Genomic DNA, 17670 nt, shown 5'->3' with positions numbered 1-17670 from the left:
GCTAATCTAGGATATCTACTGTCTTGGCGTGTTTATCTGTAGTGTGTACATTTAACTATATAGTATATGGTGTCCAAATGATGATCATGGGCCTACTTATGTTGTCACAGGGAGTTTTTCCTCAGCACTGTTGTTCCTGTCTGGCTAAAATAGAATAGAATAGAATAGAATAGAATAAAAAAAGTTCAATTTCTGGTAAAACTGCTTGTGATCATGTCCGGTGTTAAAAGTACTATATAACTAAAATAAAACAGATTTTAAAGTTATTTTATAAGAAAGAAAATAATTTTTTTTTTTTTTTGCCTTTTTAGCATGTAACGCTTTGCTAAATCTAAGCAGGTAATTATATTTTAATACTTATATTTAACACAAATACTTCCCACTTTACATTCCAGCCACCAAAAAAGTATGCTAGTGCACATTGATCAACATGGTGTAAAAGGTCACCACATATGTCCTTACACAACTATAGCATTACACTACTGTTTTAAGTGATTCATAAAATCGGTGGACCGGACTGTGAATCAGTGTTAGCTGGAGAGACGAACACGTCATTCAGCTTGTTTATGCGTCAAGCGTGTGTAAGCCAAAAAGTAGCCCGAGTGGTTCAATGGGTCCAGAACTCCAGGCCCAGAACTGCTAAACACTGTGAACTATTAACATTCACATAATCAATATATTTAGTCCCGTGTCATCTGCTTGCACTGTTACAGGTCTGTTAATGATTATACCCTTGATTCAGACTAGGGCTAAAAAACAAATAGGGTCGAGGATTGCAGCTATACACGATTAACGAAGCAGGACTACTGTATACAACAGCTTGGGGAAGACTGCTAGATTTAGGTAAGTTGTGTTTGCTAAAGCTTTATAGTGCTGATAGCTGAATAGATCGAGGGAAGTGAGAAGTGAATAAAGACTGGAAGCAAAGAAACAAAAACATTACATCTTGTGAAATTTGCTGAACAATTTTAAATCCCTCAGCTGTTGTTTGGGTCCCTGCTATGAGAAAAGAATTGTATTGAAACCTGTTACTTTTTACAGGATAGATGTGCTAAGATGTCGTAACATTTCTATATTTATTTATCTGCTCTACCAGGAAGAAGTGTCATGGCGCAAAGTGTCCTGTGTGTGTTGTGGTGTTGCTTTTCCTACGTATTGATGTACACAAGCGTACACGGAGATCCGCAACAACATTCCGATTCTGACGATCGTGAAAACCATGTGAAAGCACTGAGCGAGATGAACAATGATTTTGCTTTCCGTCTGTACAAAAGCATCGTGTCTGGTGCTGGTGCTCAGTCCCAGAACGTGTTCTTCTCTCCGCTGAGCGTGTCCATGGCTCTGGCTGCCCTGTCTTTAGGAGCAGGTGGTGAGACTCATCAACAGCTTTTCAGTGGCCTCGGATTCAACAGTTCTCTCTTCACCAGTGAAGAAATGCACCAAGCCTTCCTCGATCTCCTCCAAAACCTCAATCAGAGAACAGAGTTAGATCTGAACGTGGGCAGTGCCGTCTACGTTAACAGCACCTTTAAACCACGTCCGGAATTTCTGGAGAATCTTAACCGTTTCTATCTTTCTGAAGGTTTCTCCGTCGATTTCTCCAAGCAAAAAGAAACCGCTAAACAGATAAACAAATATGTCATTGAAAAGACCCACGGAAAAATTAGGAAGTTCATCAAAGTCTTGGATACACGTACCATCATGTGTCTGATCAGCTATATATATTTTAAGGGTAATCTCATAAAATATGGTTGATTTTATTTGTTTCATGGTCTCTCCTTAAGGCATAATTTTGTTTTCTATAACAACACCTTCACTTTTTCCTCAAGGCAAATGGTCCATCCCATTTCGTCCCCAAAATACTAGAAAGGAAGAATTTTATGTGGATAAGGAAACGACTGTTCAAGTTGAAATGATGTACGAGAGGAATCATTTTAACGCCTACTTTGATCCTGAACTCTCCACCGTTGCTGTTCGTCTGGATTATAATGACTCATTCTCCATGATACTGGCTCTACCTGATGATCTCAATGTTCTGCAAGAGGCTTTACATCCACACCATATAGCTCACTGGAACAGACAAATGAGAAAAAGGTTAGTCCTAGTGCTGGGTAACGATTAAATATTTTTAAGCAGCATGCACAAAATTCAATAATGAAATCAAAAGTAGGCTATTGTGTAATTTTATTCTTTCAAAGTACTGCTGTATGAACAAAAGTGCAATAACATTTGGTTTGTCAAAACTTTAAACAAATAAGGTGCTTTTTTACAGTAGTTAAAAGTTTGTAGCAGTTAACACTTCTTGTAAATCTTAACTTAAACATTAATGTAATCAAATTAAATATAACATTAATGTTTATATAAAACATTAAAACATTAAAGAAAAAATGTCCAGAACCTCGATCATAACATTATAACTGGCCCCTTCCGAGCAATTTAAGTGATACTTCAGACTCGAAGTACTCCGATGATACGATAATTTAGCTTTGCAGTGGTTACAAATAGCTTTAGTTCTATCAACTCCACTGTGTGGAAGAGGTCTAAAATAAAAATGTCTATTTAAGATTTCGGTACCTTTCTCCATTTTTCTGTCCGCACCAGATATTTTCTGTTTCACGCTGTAGCTCTCTTAGGCACACAACAAATACTTTCATTGGTTGAGACGCGTGATGAAGCTCATCCCAAGCAGTCAGTAGCCTACTGATAAACATCCCACCCCTCCTGTGACCCAGACATTCTATGTGTATTCAAACGCAGTGAGCAACGGACTTTCAAAATAAAAAGTACATTAACGCGCGATAAACTAATTGTCGGCGTTAATTAATTAATGCGTTAACGCGATAAAAACGCGTTAACTTGCCCAGCCCTAGTTAGTTCAGAACCTGTCTTTGTTTAACGAATAATTAGTGTATGTAAAAATAGCCATTTATTTGTTTCATTTTATAATTTTGTCAAATGACCCATAACGCCACCTCGCTGAGGCAGCCTGTTACAAGTAATCGCACAATTTCTAAGAGGCTACGATTCTGTCGAGCCCAGTTTTCTCAGGGATCTTCTCCTGTTTTACTCTGAAGAACATGGGGAACCCCAACAAACTATTAACCCAAAGTCCTGAGTGTGCTTGAGCAGTATTCTGACAGTCCCTGCTTCTGAAAAACTTCCTCACAGCATGACGCAACCACCACCATGCTTCACTTTAGGAATCGGTCTGTGTTAGAACTGCTGCCTTCAGATGCAGTCATTTAGATTACTTTTTTTGACCTGTCCTATGCATATTTACTGAAGAGTGAGTTCTGTCTTGAAATCTGAATACAATTTTACCATAAAGGTCTGATTGATGGAGTGCTTTAGAGGAAAAGTTAATACATTTAATTATTCATAAAACTTTATCACTAGTTCCAGGGGAGGTTCTAGGATTTCATCATTAGGGGGTTTTAGCCCCCAGTGAGAATTTAAAACAAGAAGAGTTTTATATTATATATTATATGACTACACAGTAAGCCAAAAGTTATGGTTTTATTTAAAATGGCAAAAGTGGACACCAAAATTTTATTCTTGAATCAAATCAGTTCATGTATGTGTGCATTATCTACGAACAGCGTGTCCAATGAATGCAGTCATTAATAAACAAATACTCACAAGACAAAGACCAAATCAATAAATGTTATTTTTATTTAGTATTGAATGGATTGTTTGCATTAATATTTTGTTTATGCTATCGACTCTGGTGATAAGAATGGTGACATTTCACTGCTTTTGGTTGCCGTCTTTGCGGTTTTCCACCGATTAACGTTATAGATAAACGCCTCCAGCTCTGCCTGACTCTGTGCTTCTCGGTTCAGATAAAGCAGACAGCTAATGATGCACTTTTGAAAGACTACAACGCATGCACGTAAAAGCAAAGTAAAAAAATCGCTCTTGGGTCAAACTGATAAATAATTTTCTTTCCCATCAACATTTCCTGCATTTTAACGTAATTTTTATTGTTTATTTATGAAAGTAAAAATTATAATAGTTTTATAGGCTGAGATCACAAGACAGGGGGGCTGAAGCCACCCTAAAAAAGGCCTAGAACCGCCACTGACTAGTTCTCTTTTTGCAGAAAATATGCGCTCTTCCTTCCTAAACTGTCCCTGAAAACTTCATATTTCCTGAATAACATTCTGGCTCGAATTGGCATGAAGGATTTATTCACAGAGAAGGCTAACTTCACTGGGATTACTGACGAACAAGTATACATTTCTGAGGTAAGGAAGCTAACTGCCATCTATGTCGTGCCACTATGTCACTTTTATTAAAGATGAATGGAAATTCCAATTTTTAAAGTCATGTTCTTTTGTTCCCAGGTTGTGCATAAAGCTACGTTAGATGTGGACGAAACCGGAACCACTGCAACAGCTGTGACTAGAATACATTTTGGAGCACGTTCACGACCATCATATCTGCAATTTAATGAACCGTTTATGATCTTTATCATTGACCAGAAAACAAAGAACATTTTGTTTATGGGAAAAATTGTCAATCCAGCAAATTCTGAGATAACTGATGAATAATATAATGTTTTTAAATCTATAAAATGAGATTTAGAAGAATATTCTTTTTTTTTTTTTTTTTTTTTCTTTTGTAGCTTTTGTAGAATTTTATAGTGCATGTTATTCAACACACATTTTCATACTCATACTCCAAACACTTATTGAGACTTGAGTAATCCTGAAACTGGGTTTAGAAGATCTAATTTTTAATGTTTTAGTTTTAAATCTTAGATTTTTAATTGTAATACATCAATGTTATCTGTCAGTTTGAAATCCGCCTGCTTCCTGTGATGTCACAGTGCACTTCACAGTTGACCAATCAGCAGCTCCGCATTTAGCTGAGATGGGTCGTGTGCGATGACTTTTCATGCTACACACGCTTCTGGCAACTGTCGGTAGAATTGTAAATGAATTAAAAAAGAAGGACATGCCATTATTTAAGCTGTCTCGGCTTTCACATCTCTCCCGTCAATGAATGCAACCTGTTTAAATGTTTTCTTCTCATTATTGTCATGTGAGGCTTCTGAAGAACAGCTCACAAGAGTAGAAAAGGTGGGTTCTCATCTGTTGCAGGGTCTGATCATATACCCTGTAGAAGACCAGCAGCAAAGGCAGTACAAACCCTGCACTGCATGCGTTAATTGCCATGAACTACTTTAATCCTAAATCCATTTGAATTATTTGGCATGCAGCATATATGTCCAAGAAACGCCTGAAAAGTTCAGAATTCATTACCTACATTACATTACTAAAACATGACTAGTTGACGGAGACTGGGGCTTAGGAAGCCATTAGCAACAGCCTTAACTTTCATCCTTTGTACAGTACAGGATATGAGGTCTTGCACCAACTGGGTGGATTCAGCCATAGAGTTGATTTGGTGACACTTAATCTGAAGTCCTGGTCAGAAGGTGCATTCTTTAAATCATGAAGATAAAATACACATTTATCCGTTTCTTTCTCTTAATAAGATAACATCGTCATGTTCTTGCGAAGTCTGTTAGGAAACTAGTTTTTGAATTGCAAAACGCAGACCATTCAAATAATCGATATGCTCGCAATGTCCGCTCCTGAGTGTCTGTTTGTAAGTAGTTAATGATTAGGAAGTATTTTGGCTAATAAACCTAAAAATAAACAGGGTAAAGGTCGGTGTCTATGCACATTTAATGAAGAAGAACAGTTGCACATCTTCAACAGAGACTTTGCTTCTAAGAAGTGCCATGGCGTGGAGTGTCCAGAGTTTGTGGTGTTGCCTTTTCACCAGCGGAAACTCCGAAAATGAAATACAAGCCCTGAGCAAGATGAACTATGATTTTGCTTTCCGTCTGTATAAAAGCATTGGGTCTGGTGCTCAGTCCCAGAACGTGTTCTTTTTTCCATTGAGTGTGTCAAGAACCCCAGGCCCAGAACTGCTAAGCATTCTCATAATCAATATATTTACTTTCAGGTCTGTTACATGTCTGTTAATGATTATACCCTTAATATAAACTAGGGCTAAGAAACAAATAGGGTTGCAGTTATACACGATTAACGAAGCAGGACAATAAAACAGTTTGGTGAAAAACTGCTAGATTTGGGTAAGTTGTGTTTGCAAAAGCTTTACCACTGGGCTCCATTCTGAGGAAATACGGGGTGTCGTTTCACTTTTGTGCGGATGATACCCAAATTTATTTACCTTTTAAGAAAAATGACTCCATCGATTTCATCTCTTTTATTGTGTTTAGATGAAGTTAAAGCTTGGCTAGTCCTAAACTTTCTGTTTTTAAATAAAGATAAAACTGAGATGATTGTGTTCGGCCCCACGGAAAGTACAAAGGCCACCAAACTTGACTTAGGATGTCTACAGTATCTGTCTTTACGTCTCCGCAGGTACGGAATCTGGGTGTTCTCTTAGACGAGTCCTTAAAACTTGATAAACAAGTTTCTGCTGTCATTGGATCGAGTTTTTTATCAGCTACGCATTTTATCAAAAATTAAGCACTTTTTAACTGATAAAACCTTAGCGATGGCAGTACATGCTCTAATCACATCTCGTCTAGACTATCGTAACTCTCTATACTGTGGTGTTGTCAAAACTCAAATTAACCGTTTACAATTAGTTCAAAATGCTGCTGCCAGATTTCTTTAAAAAAAAAGCGTAAAAGCGATCACATTACCGCTCTTCTGAGGACTCTTCACTGGTTGCCTATTGATTACAGAATTCGTTTTAAAATACTTTTATTTGTTTTTAAGTCCTTGCATAATCAAGCTCCTATTTATTTATCTGAATTATTACATCCTTACTCTCCTTCCAGAAGCCTAAGATCAGGCAACCAGAACCTCCTCACTGTTCTCTTTTCAAGACTCAAGCGTAGAGGGGATCGAGCTTTTTCAGTGATTGGGCCACAGTTTTGGAATGATTTGCCAATAGAATTAAGATTAGAACCCTCTCTGTCCATCTTTAAGTCCCTTTTAAAAACGTATCTGTTTTCTTCGGCATATCTATAGTTTTCCCTTTCGATTAATTCTTCTTATTGTTCTTTAATTGTTATTATTCATGTTTTTGTGTGTATTATTATATTGTTTAATTCTATTTTGCTTCATTATCTCTTGTTTAGTATCATTTTCTCTGTGTATTTTTACTAACACTCTTATTGTACAGCATTTGGTCAGTCCTATGGCAGTTTTAAATGTGCTATATAAATAAAGTGAACTTGAACTTAAACTTTATAGGCGCTGATAGCTGAAGAGATCTAGGGAAGTGAGAAGTGAGTAAATGTGTAAAAGACTGCAACAAAGAAACAAAAACATTACATCTTATGAAATTTACTGTTCAATTTTAAATCCCTCAGCTGTTATTTGGGTCCCTGCTATAAAAAAAATGTTTTGAAAGGTAATAATTGTAATTTATGTAATTTAAATGTAATTTAATATAACATAATATAAGATGTCATAATATTTATATATTTATTTATTTGCTCTACTAGGAAGAAGCGTCATGGCGCAAAGTGTCCTGTGTGTGTTGTGGTGTTGCTTTTCCTTTGTATTGATTTACACCAGCGTACACGGAGCTCCACGAAAACATCCGTACTCTGATTATCTTGAAAACCGCATGAAAGCACTGAGCGAGATGAACAACGTTTTTGCTTTCCGTCTGTACAAACGCATCGCGTCTGGTGCTCAGTCCCAGAACGTGTTCTTCTCTCCACTGAGCGTGTCCATGACTCTGGCTGCCCTGTCTTTAGGAGCAGGTGGTGAGACTCATCAACAGCTTCTCAGTGGCCTCGGATTCAACAGTTCTCTCTTCACCACTGAAGAAATGCACCAAGCCTTCCTCGATCTCCTCCAAAACCTCAATCAGAGGACAGAGTTAGATCTGAACATGGGCAGTGCCGTCTACGTTAACAACACATTTAATCCACGTCCGGAATTTCTGGAGAATCTTAACCGTTTCTATCTTTCCGAAGGTTTCTCTGTCGATTTTAAGAATACTTCAGAGACCTCAGATCAAATCAACAACTATGTGAGTGAAAAGACACATGGCAAAATCAAGAAGTTTATTGAAAACTTGGATACACGTACCATCATGTATCTCCTCAGCTATATATATTTTAAAGGTAACCTCATTTAGTAATAAATCATGGTTTCTCCATTGGCACAGCTTATGTTTTTCATAACCACTGAGCTTTTTTTCCTCAAGGTAAAGGGACATCATTTTTCCCCGACACTCGAGTAGATCAATTCCATGTGGATGAAAAAACAACCGTTCCAGTTCAAATGATGTATATGAACGATGGATGCTTTTCCTATGATCAACAACTGTCTGTCATACTCTTTCATTTGAACTACTATTATTCCTTCTCCATGATACTGGCTCTGCCTTTCAAAAATATTACAATTTTGGAAGAGGGTTTACGTCCACACCACATAACCAGGTGTCAAGACCGGATATCAGAAGAGTAATTATTCTTTTCTATTTATCTTGAAGCAAACCCTAAGAGGATTTTATTAATGATATTTTCTTATTTTATGATTATGATAAAAGGAATCCGGATTTGACATTCATCATATTAGGCAGAGAGCTATATTTCTTCTTTGGGAATGTGTTGGGAACTAATATTCTTTGAGATTTTGTATTGAAGACAAACTGTTCATGTAATATCTATACTAAGTAGTTAATTACACATTATGGAAAAATACTGTGTGCTACTATTTTTATTGAAAATGTAGAGAAACAAATGAATTAATTAATTTAGAAATCCACACAAAAAATGTATATTTACTGCATTTGGCAGGCGGCCTTTATCCAGATCGAAGTCTGTATCAATGAATAAATCAACACTGATACCCTCAGTTACAGACTTAGCATACCATTAGCCTAAAAACTCTGATTGAAGGAATTACTGCACACTTTAAAAAAAAAAAATACATAAAGCAAACAGGGAAAATGAAGTGCTAGTTTCAGGAAGAAGTACGTCTTCACCCGTCGTTTGAAGATAAACAGTGACGCAGCTGAACATCTAGGGGAACTTTATTCCAGTGCAGAGAAGAGTCTTGATGTATACCTTCCTCTAACCCTGAGAGATGGTTAGATCAGTCGAGCAGGGCTTGTAGAGGAGTGTGGTGCAGTGCGAGGAGTGAAAAATTTGCATCTGACCATTATCTAATTCTAAACTAATACAACTGGCTCAGATCATTTATGCTAATCTTATAAACCTACAGGATTATTAACTACACCTGCATTTCTCTTTCTCCAGTTATATTAACGTCTTCGTCCCTAAACTGTCCCTAAAAACCTCATATTCTCTGAAGAGCATTCTGTCTGAAATGGGATTTATGGATATGTTTACAGCTAAAGCTAACTTCTCTGGGATTTCTGATGAAAATTTATTAGTTTCTGAGGTAAGAAAAGTTGTGTACCAAATGGTGATTTAGATTGTTTTGGAACTACAGCCAGTTAATATGAAGATTAGGCCCACTACCCTGCATGGAAAAAGATGACTGAATTATACATATATGCAATTAATTGGTGATTTGTCCTTTTTTTGTCCGCAGGCTGTACATAAAGCCGCACTAGATATAGATGTGAATGAAATCAGAGCAAGAACAGCAGTGACTGGAATGGGCTTCAGGCGCTATCCTAGGCGCCATTATTCAGTGACTAAATTTAATCGGCCATTTATGATCTTCATAGTTGACAAAAAAACAAATAACATCTTCTTTATGGGGAAAATTGTAAATCCTGCAAATTCTGATGTCCATCAGTAATAAACAAAAAGATAAATGTGTCTTGTCCTATGTTGCATACAGGACTGAAGTGATAGAGGGTAGATATGTGATGAGATGGGCTGGAGTGTGTTGGGATGGGAATCTGACTGCAAAACAAAGGAAATAAAGAAATTTTTACTGTATTTGGCCTTAAAAGTTTGGGTTTGGGCACCAGGGGTAAAAAACCACCACAATTATTAAATTAGATTCATCATCAGAGACACTACACAAAGGAATGACCTTATCAATTCTATTATATGAATCAAATAGAACAAGAAACCACAAGAAAGTTGATTCAAAAGTTCAATTCCAATCATATTACGTTATATCATTCAGTACATCATATTCAACTCAAAAAAATTAAAGAAAAAGAAAAACAGAGCGAATAAATAAATAAATAAACAAACAAACAAACAAACAAACAAACAAACAAACAAACAAACAAATAAATAAATAAATAACAACTATTAATTTCAAGCCCAGAAACATTTACTGGGTATTTTAGTTACCTCACAACAAAAAATGAGTGACAAGTAACTCAACAAATAATTAAATAACACAGATAATTAAATGCAATGAAATAAATCTTATTGTAGCCAAAATAAACACCACGAGAAAAACCTCCCTACAGAGAAAACCCTCCTCAAAACATAATAATGTTACACATAATGTCCTGAATTACCGTCTGAGAGAGAGAGAGAGAGAGAGAGAGAGAGAGAGAGAGAGAGAGAGAGAGAGAGAGAGAAACGCAATCACACTTCTTTACATAACTTCCTACCTGGTTCCCCTATATACGCTCAACAGCGCCACCGCTAGTACGGAACAGGAAAAGCACAAATCATCGACGACCGTCACAAAATAAACCCCACATAAACCGAAACAAATCTATTTTTTCATTAGATTAATAAAATATTTCATTACAACACACAATAATACTGTATGTCATATCCACATATTTACATAATAATACGTAATCAGTGCTCTCAAGTTTTGAAGACAGACATTAGTGACATATTTTAAATAAAACAATTCCAGGATATGCTATTTTTACCCAGATACAATAGCGCTATTTTCTGATTGGTTATTGCGTAGCCTCTTTTTTTTGATTGGCTGATAAGTGTCAGACTCGACTGAGAACTCCAGGGGAGACGCGCATGATTCCTGCCCGGTTCCATAGAGACAGCGGTGCGGACTGTTACATTTTGGGCGCTGCGGCGTATTAACTATATGATAAATAGTACGTTTTTCTGCGTAAGAAATACGATGTGTGGTGGGAGAGTGTGACAAAAGACCCAAATGAGTGACTGTCACTCTCAATGCATGACACTTGACAGCCCTGTATAATTCATTAGCACACAGCACAATCTATTAATATTAAGTTATAAATAATCAAAATCAAAATGGCTGCAAAGGAATAAATGTTTTTAAATCTATAAAAAGAGACTTAGAAGGATTCTTTTTTTTTTTTTTTTTTTAACTTCTGTAGAGTTTTTATAATGCTTGTTATTCAACACATATCTCCATACTCATACTCATTGTTGGGAAGTAACTCATTAATAGTAACGCATTACCGTAATGCAGTTACTTTTGACAGTAACTGTAACACATTACTTTTTAAATAAAGTAACTCTGTTACCGTTACCATATGATGCGTTTGTCTGTTACTTTTTTAATTAATTCATTTTGGCTGAAGTGTAGCATACAGACTAACCTGTTTACAGCAGCGACGCATTGTAGGATTGGTGGATGCCAACCTGTAAACACGAAGACGCCGCACTGTGGACATGTTTCCATTTATTCAAGTAATGGCGAGTCAAAGTGAGAGCAAGACCAGTTTCTCAAAGTGGATATATGCTCCTTATTTCTTTAAAAAAGTAACTAAAATTTTACTTTTAACAGTAATGCATTACTTTTTGGTGTAAGTATTCTTCTAAAATGAATTCAACTAGTAACTGCAACTAGTTACTATTTCATAGTAACTAGCACAATACTGCTCATACTCCACTTTTTGAGACTTCATCAAGCCTGAAACTTGGTTTAGAAGATTTTAGTTTTAAATCTTAGATTTTTAATTGAAATACATTGATGGAATCTGTAAGTTTGAAATCCGCCGGCTTCCTATGATGTCACAATGCACTTCACAGCTGACCAATCAGCAGCTCCACATTAAAGCTACACCGGCAGTCTTAATTGTTTAAATGTTTTCTTCACATTATTGTCATGTGAGGCTTCTGAAGAACAACTCACAAGAGTAGAAAATTTGGGTTCTCATCTGTTGCAGGGTCTGATCATATACCCTGTAAAAGGCCAGCAGCAAAGGCAGTACAAACCCATGCCATGAACTACTTTAATCCTAAATCCATTTTAATTATTTGGCATGCAGCATATATGTCCAAGAAACGCCTGAAAAGTTCAGAATTCATTACCTACATTACATTACTAAAACATGACTAGTTGACAGGGAGACTGGGGCTTAGGAAGCCATTAGCAACAGCCTTAACTTTCATCCTTTGTACAGTACAGGATATGAGGTCTTGCACCAACTGGGTGGATTCATCCATAGAGTTGATTTGGTGACACTTAATCTGAAGTCCTGGTCAGAAGGTGCATTCTTTAAATCATGAAGATAAAATACACATTTAACCGTTTCTTTCTCTTAATAATAGGACAACAGTGACTAAGGTAACATCATCATGCTCTTATAAAGCTTGAGAAGTCTGTTGGGAAACTAGCTTTTGAATTGCAAAACGCAGATCATTCAAATAATCAATATGCTCGCAATGTCCACCCCTGAGTGTCTGTTTGTAAGTAGTTAATGATTAAAATATTTAGGCTAATCGAAAAATAAACAGGGTAAAGGTTGGAGTCTATGCACATTTAACAAAGAACAACACTTGCACATCTTCAACAGAGACTTTGCTGAAGGTGGTTATCATTGGGTGAGTGTTTTTTATTTATTTTTGCCTGCACTTAATGTCTTTGCAAAATGAGAACGAGGGTATGAGACTTTATCAGATTCAAATGCAAAAGTGAGCAATTTCTTGTGTGTTCATGTGTGTACAACATTTCTGAAATAATTCTAATATACTTGAATAATTAAATAATTGACTATTAACCAGAAACTACTTGCATACCATCCATCCAGGTTGAGGACACGTCACTCAAAACTCTGAAATTCTGAAGACAATCTGTCTTCTTTGACTAGTTGGGAGAATTTGTTGATGATAAATAGTAACTAACAGCATGAATGAAGTTTGTGCAGATTCCTGCCATAGAAACCCCAACTGAAAGAGCTGTAGTTTATAATTCTGTAGTTAAATAGTAAGAATCTTAACTGCTTTGTAATGCTTGCTCATCAATCCTTAATTACATTGTCCATAAGTTTGCTAATGCCATATGATCTGTTACTTATCATCTTCTTAGAAGTGTCATTCAGAACTCCAGGCCCAGAACCACTAAACATTTTCATAATCAATATATTTACTTTCAGGTCTGTTACATGTCTGTTAATGATTATACCCTTAATATAAATTAGGGCTAAAAAACAAATAGGGTTGAGGATTGCAGCTATACACGATAAACGAAGCAGGACGATACAACAGTTTGGGGAAAACTGCTAGATTTTGGTATATTGTGTTTGCTTTATAGTGCTGATAGCTGAAGAGATCTAGGGAAGTGAGAAGTGAGTAAATGTGTTAAAGACTTGAAGCAAAGCAACAAAAACATTACATCTTATGAAATTTACTGTTCAATTTTAAATTCCTCAGCTTTTTTTGGGTCCCTGCTTTGAAAAAAGATTTGTTTTGAGATGTAATAACATTTATATATTTATTTATTTGCTCTACTAGGAAGAAGTGTCATGGCGCAAAGTGTCCTGTGTGTGTTGTGGTGTTGCTTTTCCTTTGTATTGATGTACACAAGCGTACACGGAGATCCACAACAAGATTCATACTCTGACGATCGTGAAAACCATGTGAAAGCACTGAGCGAGATGAACGACGATTTTGCTTTCCGTCTGTACAAAAGCATTGTGTCTGGTGCTCAGTCGCAGAACGTGTTCTTCTCTCCACTGAGCGTGTCCATGGCTCTGGCTGGACTGTCTTTAGGAGCAGGTGGTGAGACTCATCAACAGCTTCTCAGTGGCCTCGGATTCAACAGTTCTCTCTTCACCACTGAAGAAATGCACCAAGCCTTCCTCGATCTCCTCCAAAACCTCAATCAGAGAACAGGGGTAGATCTGAATGTGGGCAGTGCTGTCTATTTTAACAACACCTTTAAACCACGTCCGGAATTTCTGGAGAATCTTAAGCGTTTCTATCTTTCCGAAGGTTTCTCCGTCGATTTTAGGAAGACTTCAGAGACCTCAGATCAAATCAACAACTATGTGAGTGAAAAGACACATGGCAAAATCAAGAAGTTTATTGAAAACTTGGATACACGTACCATCATGTATCTCCTCAGCTATATATATTTTAAAGGTAACCTCATTTAGTGATGAGTCATGGTTTATCCATTGGCACAGCTTACGTTTTCCATAACTACAAAACTTTTTTTCCTCAAGGTAAATGGTCAATCCCATTTGACCTCAAAAACACTCGAGCGGATCAATTCCATGTGGATGAAAGAATAACCGTTCCAGTTCAAATGATGTATGTGAGCGATGACTTTTACAGCTACTATGATCAACAACTGTCTGTCACAGTCCTTCGCTTGAACTACAAAGATTCCTTCTCCATGATACTGGCTCTGCCTGTCAACAATATTACAATTTTGGAAGATGGTTTACGTCCACACCACATAACCAGGTGGCAAAAATGGATGTCAAAACGGTAATTATTGAATGAATATTGAATGAATTTATAGCACTTCACCAAATACAGATGAATTATTTGTAACTTCCTTTTCTATGTATCTTGAAGCAAACCCTAAGGGGTTTTTATTTATGATATTTTCTTATTTTATGATTATGATAATATGAATCCGGACTTGGGAAAATTAAGTGCTAGTTTTAGTGCTTCAGGAAGAAGTAGGTCTTCACCCGTCGTTTGAAGATAAACAGTGACGCAGCTGAACATCTAGGGGAACTTTATTCCAGTGCAGAGAAGAGTCTTGATGTATACCTTCCTCTAACCCTAAGAGATGGTTAGATCAGTCGAGCAGGGCTTGTAGAGGAGTGTGGTGCAGTGCGAGGAGAGAAAAATTTGCATCTGACCATTATCTAATTCTAAACTAATACAACTGGCTCAGATCATTTATGCTAATCTTATAAACCTACAGGATTATTAACTACACCTGCATTTCTCTTTCTCCAGTGCGTATAACATCTTCGTCCCTAAACTGTCCCTAAAAACCTCATATTCTCTGAACAGCATTCTGTCTGAAATGGGATTTATGGATATGTTTACAGCTAAAGCTAACTTCTCTGGGATTTCTGATGAAAACTTGTTAGTTTCTGAGGTAAGAAAAGTTTGTGTACAAAATTATTTTGGAACTACAGCCAGTTAATATGAAGATTATGCCCACTACCCTGCATGGAAAAAAGATGACTGAATTATACATATGTGCAATTAATTAGTGATTTGTCCTTTTTTGTCCACAGGCTGTACATAAAGCCACACTAGATGTGGATGAAGCTGGAGCCACAGCAACAGCAGTGACTGGAATTGGCTTCATACCTTATTCTGGGCGCTTCTTTAAAACAATTAAATTTAATCGGCCATTTATGACCTTCATAGTTGACCAAAAAACAAATAACATCCTCTTTATGGGGAAAATTGTAAATCCTGCAAATTCTGATGTCCATCAGTAATAAACAAAAAGATAAATGTGTCTTGTCCTATGTTGCATACAGGACTGAAGTGATAGAGGGTAGATATGTGATGAGATGGGCTGGTGTGTGTTGGGATGGGAGTCTGACTGCAAAACTAAAGAAAGAAATAAAGAAATAAACCCCACATAAACTGAAACAAATCTATTTTTCCATTAGATTAATAAAATATTTCATTACAACATACATTAATATCGTGTCATTTCCGTATTTACATAATTAGTTGGCAAATTTTTTAGCACACAGCACAATCTATTAGTAATATTAAGGTATTTATAGCTAGTCAATCAACATGACCGCAAAGGAATAAAAAGGTGTTGTAGATAATCATGACGATTGGAGGATGAGGTGGCGTTAGAGAAAATAACGGAAACCGTAACTGAATTTTATTGTGATTTAATAAATTGTCTCTTTTAACACTCTTTTAACACATTTATTTCAACCTTCAAAGTACTGGTTGCTTTTAAAGTGCAATTTATCCAACTGAAATCATCTGTGTAGAAAAAACTAAATTCATGTCAATTCATCATGTGCTGTGACCTTCTCATGCTACATAGTGTAGTTAGCGCTATAACCTTTTTATAATTAGAGGAAGAACACAGTGGCTTTACCTCACTGAAATGCTTTAGTAAGCAAAGAAAAGTATAAAACCAGATGCCCATGTTTGAACTGTTTTTTTGAACTGAAAAAATACAGAACTTGTGGAAAGTTTAGCTAATCTGCTATCAAGCACTAGCTTTAAAACATACTTAGTCAGCTATGTTTGTTTGCTAATGCATGGTTAGGCTAGCATGCAGTAGCTAACATATTTTGGTTAGGCATCATGTCAAATGCCACCAATTTATAAATATTGCTTATTTACACAGTTTTCTGCATGGTTACTTAACTGGCATGGAATATAGGTCCCTACTGTAGCTTTAGTTGTGTATATTGTGCTTGTCCAGCTCAAAGGAGGGACAGAAACCTTTTACAAAAAGCTTTTTAAAAAGAAAATGAAATATCTCCACACATTATTGTATTGTTGAGGAAGATTGTGCTGTCTGTTCAGGAAATTTCAAAGGGGATTAAAGTTATTTTAGAAAATTAAGCATTTAAAAATAAATCCCTAGCTTGTAGTAAATCCACCCATATTCTGTTTATTAAACCAAAAGGTTTTATAGGTTTTAAAGGTTTTTGTTGGTTCAGTAAATCAGAACAGAAACTGGTTTCAAATTTTTGGTCCTAAGCTAGTTATGTTTGTGGTTTGTTCCTTTTTTTTGCCAGCAGATGGCAGTGAGTTTACATAAAAATTAAGCAAACAAACAAACAAACAAACAAACAAACAAACAAACAAACAAATAATAATAATAATAATAATAATAATAATAATAATAATAATAATAATAATAATTACAGTGCCTTGCAAAAGTATTCATACCCACTGAACATTTCCACATTTTGACATGTTACAACCAAAGTTGGGGTATCAGAGTAAACTGGGCTGAATCATTTATAATTTTCATTCCACTTCACAATTATATGCCATTTTCTTTCAGTCTATTTCTCAAAATCCTTATCAAATAAATTTTTGTTTGTGGTTGTAACATGTCAAAATGTGGAAAAGTTCAATGAGTATGAATACATTTGCAAGGCACTGTATATTAGCTGTTAGATGTGTATTATGTAAAGCTGCAGTACTTCCTTGCTCTTTATTAAGCTTCATTAGTGAAGGTCTTTACATATATTTCATAAATGTATAAAAATGTAAATCTCTCCATCCATCTGTTTTCTGTTCTGCTCATCCTACACCTACACAAGGAACCTGAAAGCTTTCCCAGAAGACTCGGGACACGAGGCGAGGATGCCTTGAATTGCAGGTCACAATCTCTCAGAGGTGCAACCATTACAAATCTCATTATTAATACACCTACAATACATAGGTGAGTGTTTCAGGCACCAAGATTTAGCTTAGAAATACACATCACAAGAGTTTGATATAATAGAAATATTTATTTTATTCCTCTTTATATAATTTCCTATCTTTACATGCATGATAAACAATTTCATTAGGTGAAAAAGTGTTCA

General features: G+C 36.1%; 3 protein-coding genes across 5 annotated transcripts; all 3 read left to right on the top strand.

The window, feature by feature from the left end:
• The first annotated feature begins 688 nt into the window (after positions 1 to 688).
• Positions 689 to 4968, top strand: LOC113653341 (serine protease inhibitor 2.1-like). Its single transcript, XM_027162892.2, has 5 exons — positions 689 to 843; positions 1097 to 1732; positions 1830 to 2094; positions 4103 to 4247; positions 4347 to 4968. Exons 2-5 carry the CDS (start codon positions 1108 to 1110, stop codon positions 4551 to 4553), a joined length of 1242 nt encoding a protein of 413 aa, XP_027018693.2. The 5' UTR covers positions 689 to 843; positions 1097 to 1107; the 3' UTR covers positions 4554 to 4968.
• A 147-nt stretch (positions 4969 to 5115) lies between these two features.
• LOC113653342 (serine protease inhibitor A3L-like) lies at positions 5116 to 9922 on the top strand. 2 transcript variants are annotated; one of them, XM_027162895.2, is made up of 6 exons: positions 5116 to 6109; positions 7364 to 7404; positions 7499 to 8128; positions 8212 to 8470; positions 9269 to 9413; positions 9567 to 9922. In XM_027162895.2, exons 3-6 carry the CDS (start codon positions 7510 to 7512, stop codon positions 9777 to 9779), a joined length of 1236 nt encoding a protein of 411 aa, XP_027018696.1. In that variant the 5' UTR covers positions 5116 to 6109; positions 7364 to 7404; positions 7499 to 7509; the 3' UTR covers positions 9780 to 9922. The 2 variants fall into 2 exon arrangements, with proteins under 2 accessions (XP_027018696.1, XP_027018694.1); XM_027162893.2 differs by lacking the exon at positions 7364 to 7404.
• Positions 9923 to 12563: 2641 nt separating this feature from the next.
• On the top strand, positions 12564 to 15790 carry LOC113653339 (plasma serine protease inhibitor-like). 2 transcript variants are annotated; one of them, XM_027162889.2, is made up of 5 exons: positions 12564 to 12718; positions 13628 to 14257; positions 14341 to 14608; positions 15092 to 15236; positions 15379 to 15790. In XM_027162889.2, the coding sequence occupies exons 2-5, from the start codon at positions 13639 to 13641 to the stop codon at positions 15586 to 15588; spliced, it is 1242 nt and encodes a 413-aa protein (XP_027018690.2). In that variant the 5' UTR covers positions 12564 to 12718; positions 13628 to 13638; the 3' UTR covers positions 15589 to 15790. The 2 variants fall into 2 exon arrangements, with proteins under 2 accessions (XP_027018690.2, XP_027018691.2); XM_027162890.2 differs by lacking the exon at positions 12564 to 12718 and adding an exon at positions 13320 to 13461.
• Positions 15791 to 17670: the final 1880 nt, after the last annotated feature.

The sequence above is a fragment of the Tachysurus fulvidraco genome, chromosome 9, assembly GCF_022655615.1.
Source record: "Tachysurus fulvidraco isolate hzauxx_2018 chromosome 9, HZAU_PFXX_2.0, whole genome shotgun sequence".
Taxonomy (NCBI): domain Eukaryota; kingdom Metazoa; phylum Chordata; class Actinopteri; order Siluriformes; family Bagridae; genus Tachysurus; species Tachysurus fulvidraco.
The sequence above is the reverse complement of the archived record's forward strand: the minus strand, read 5'-3'. Positions and strand labels throughout refer to the sequence as shown.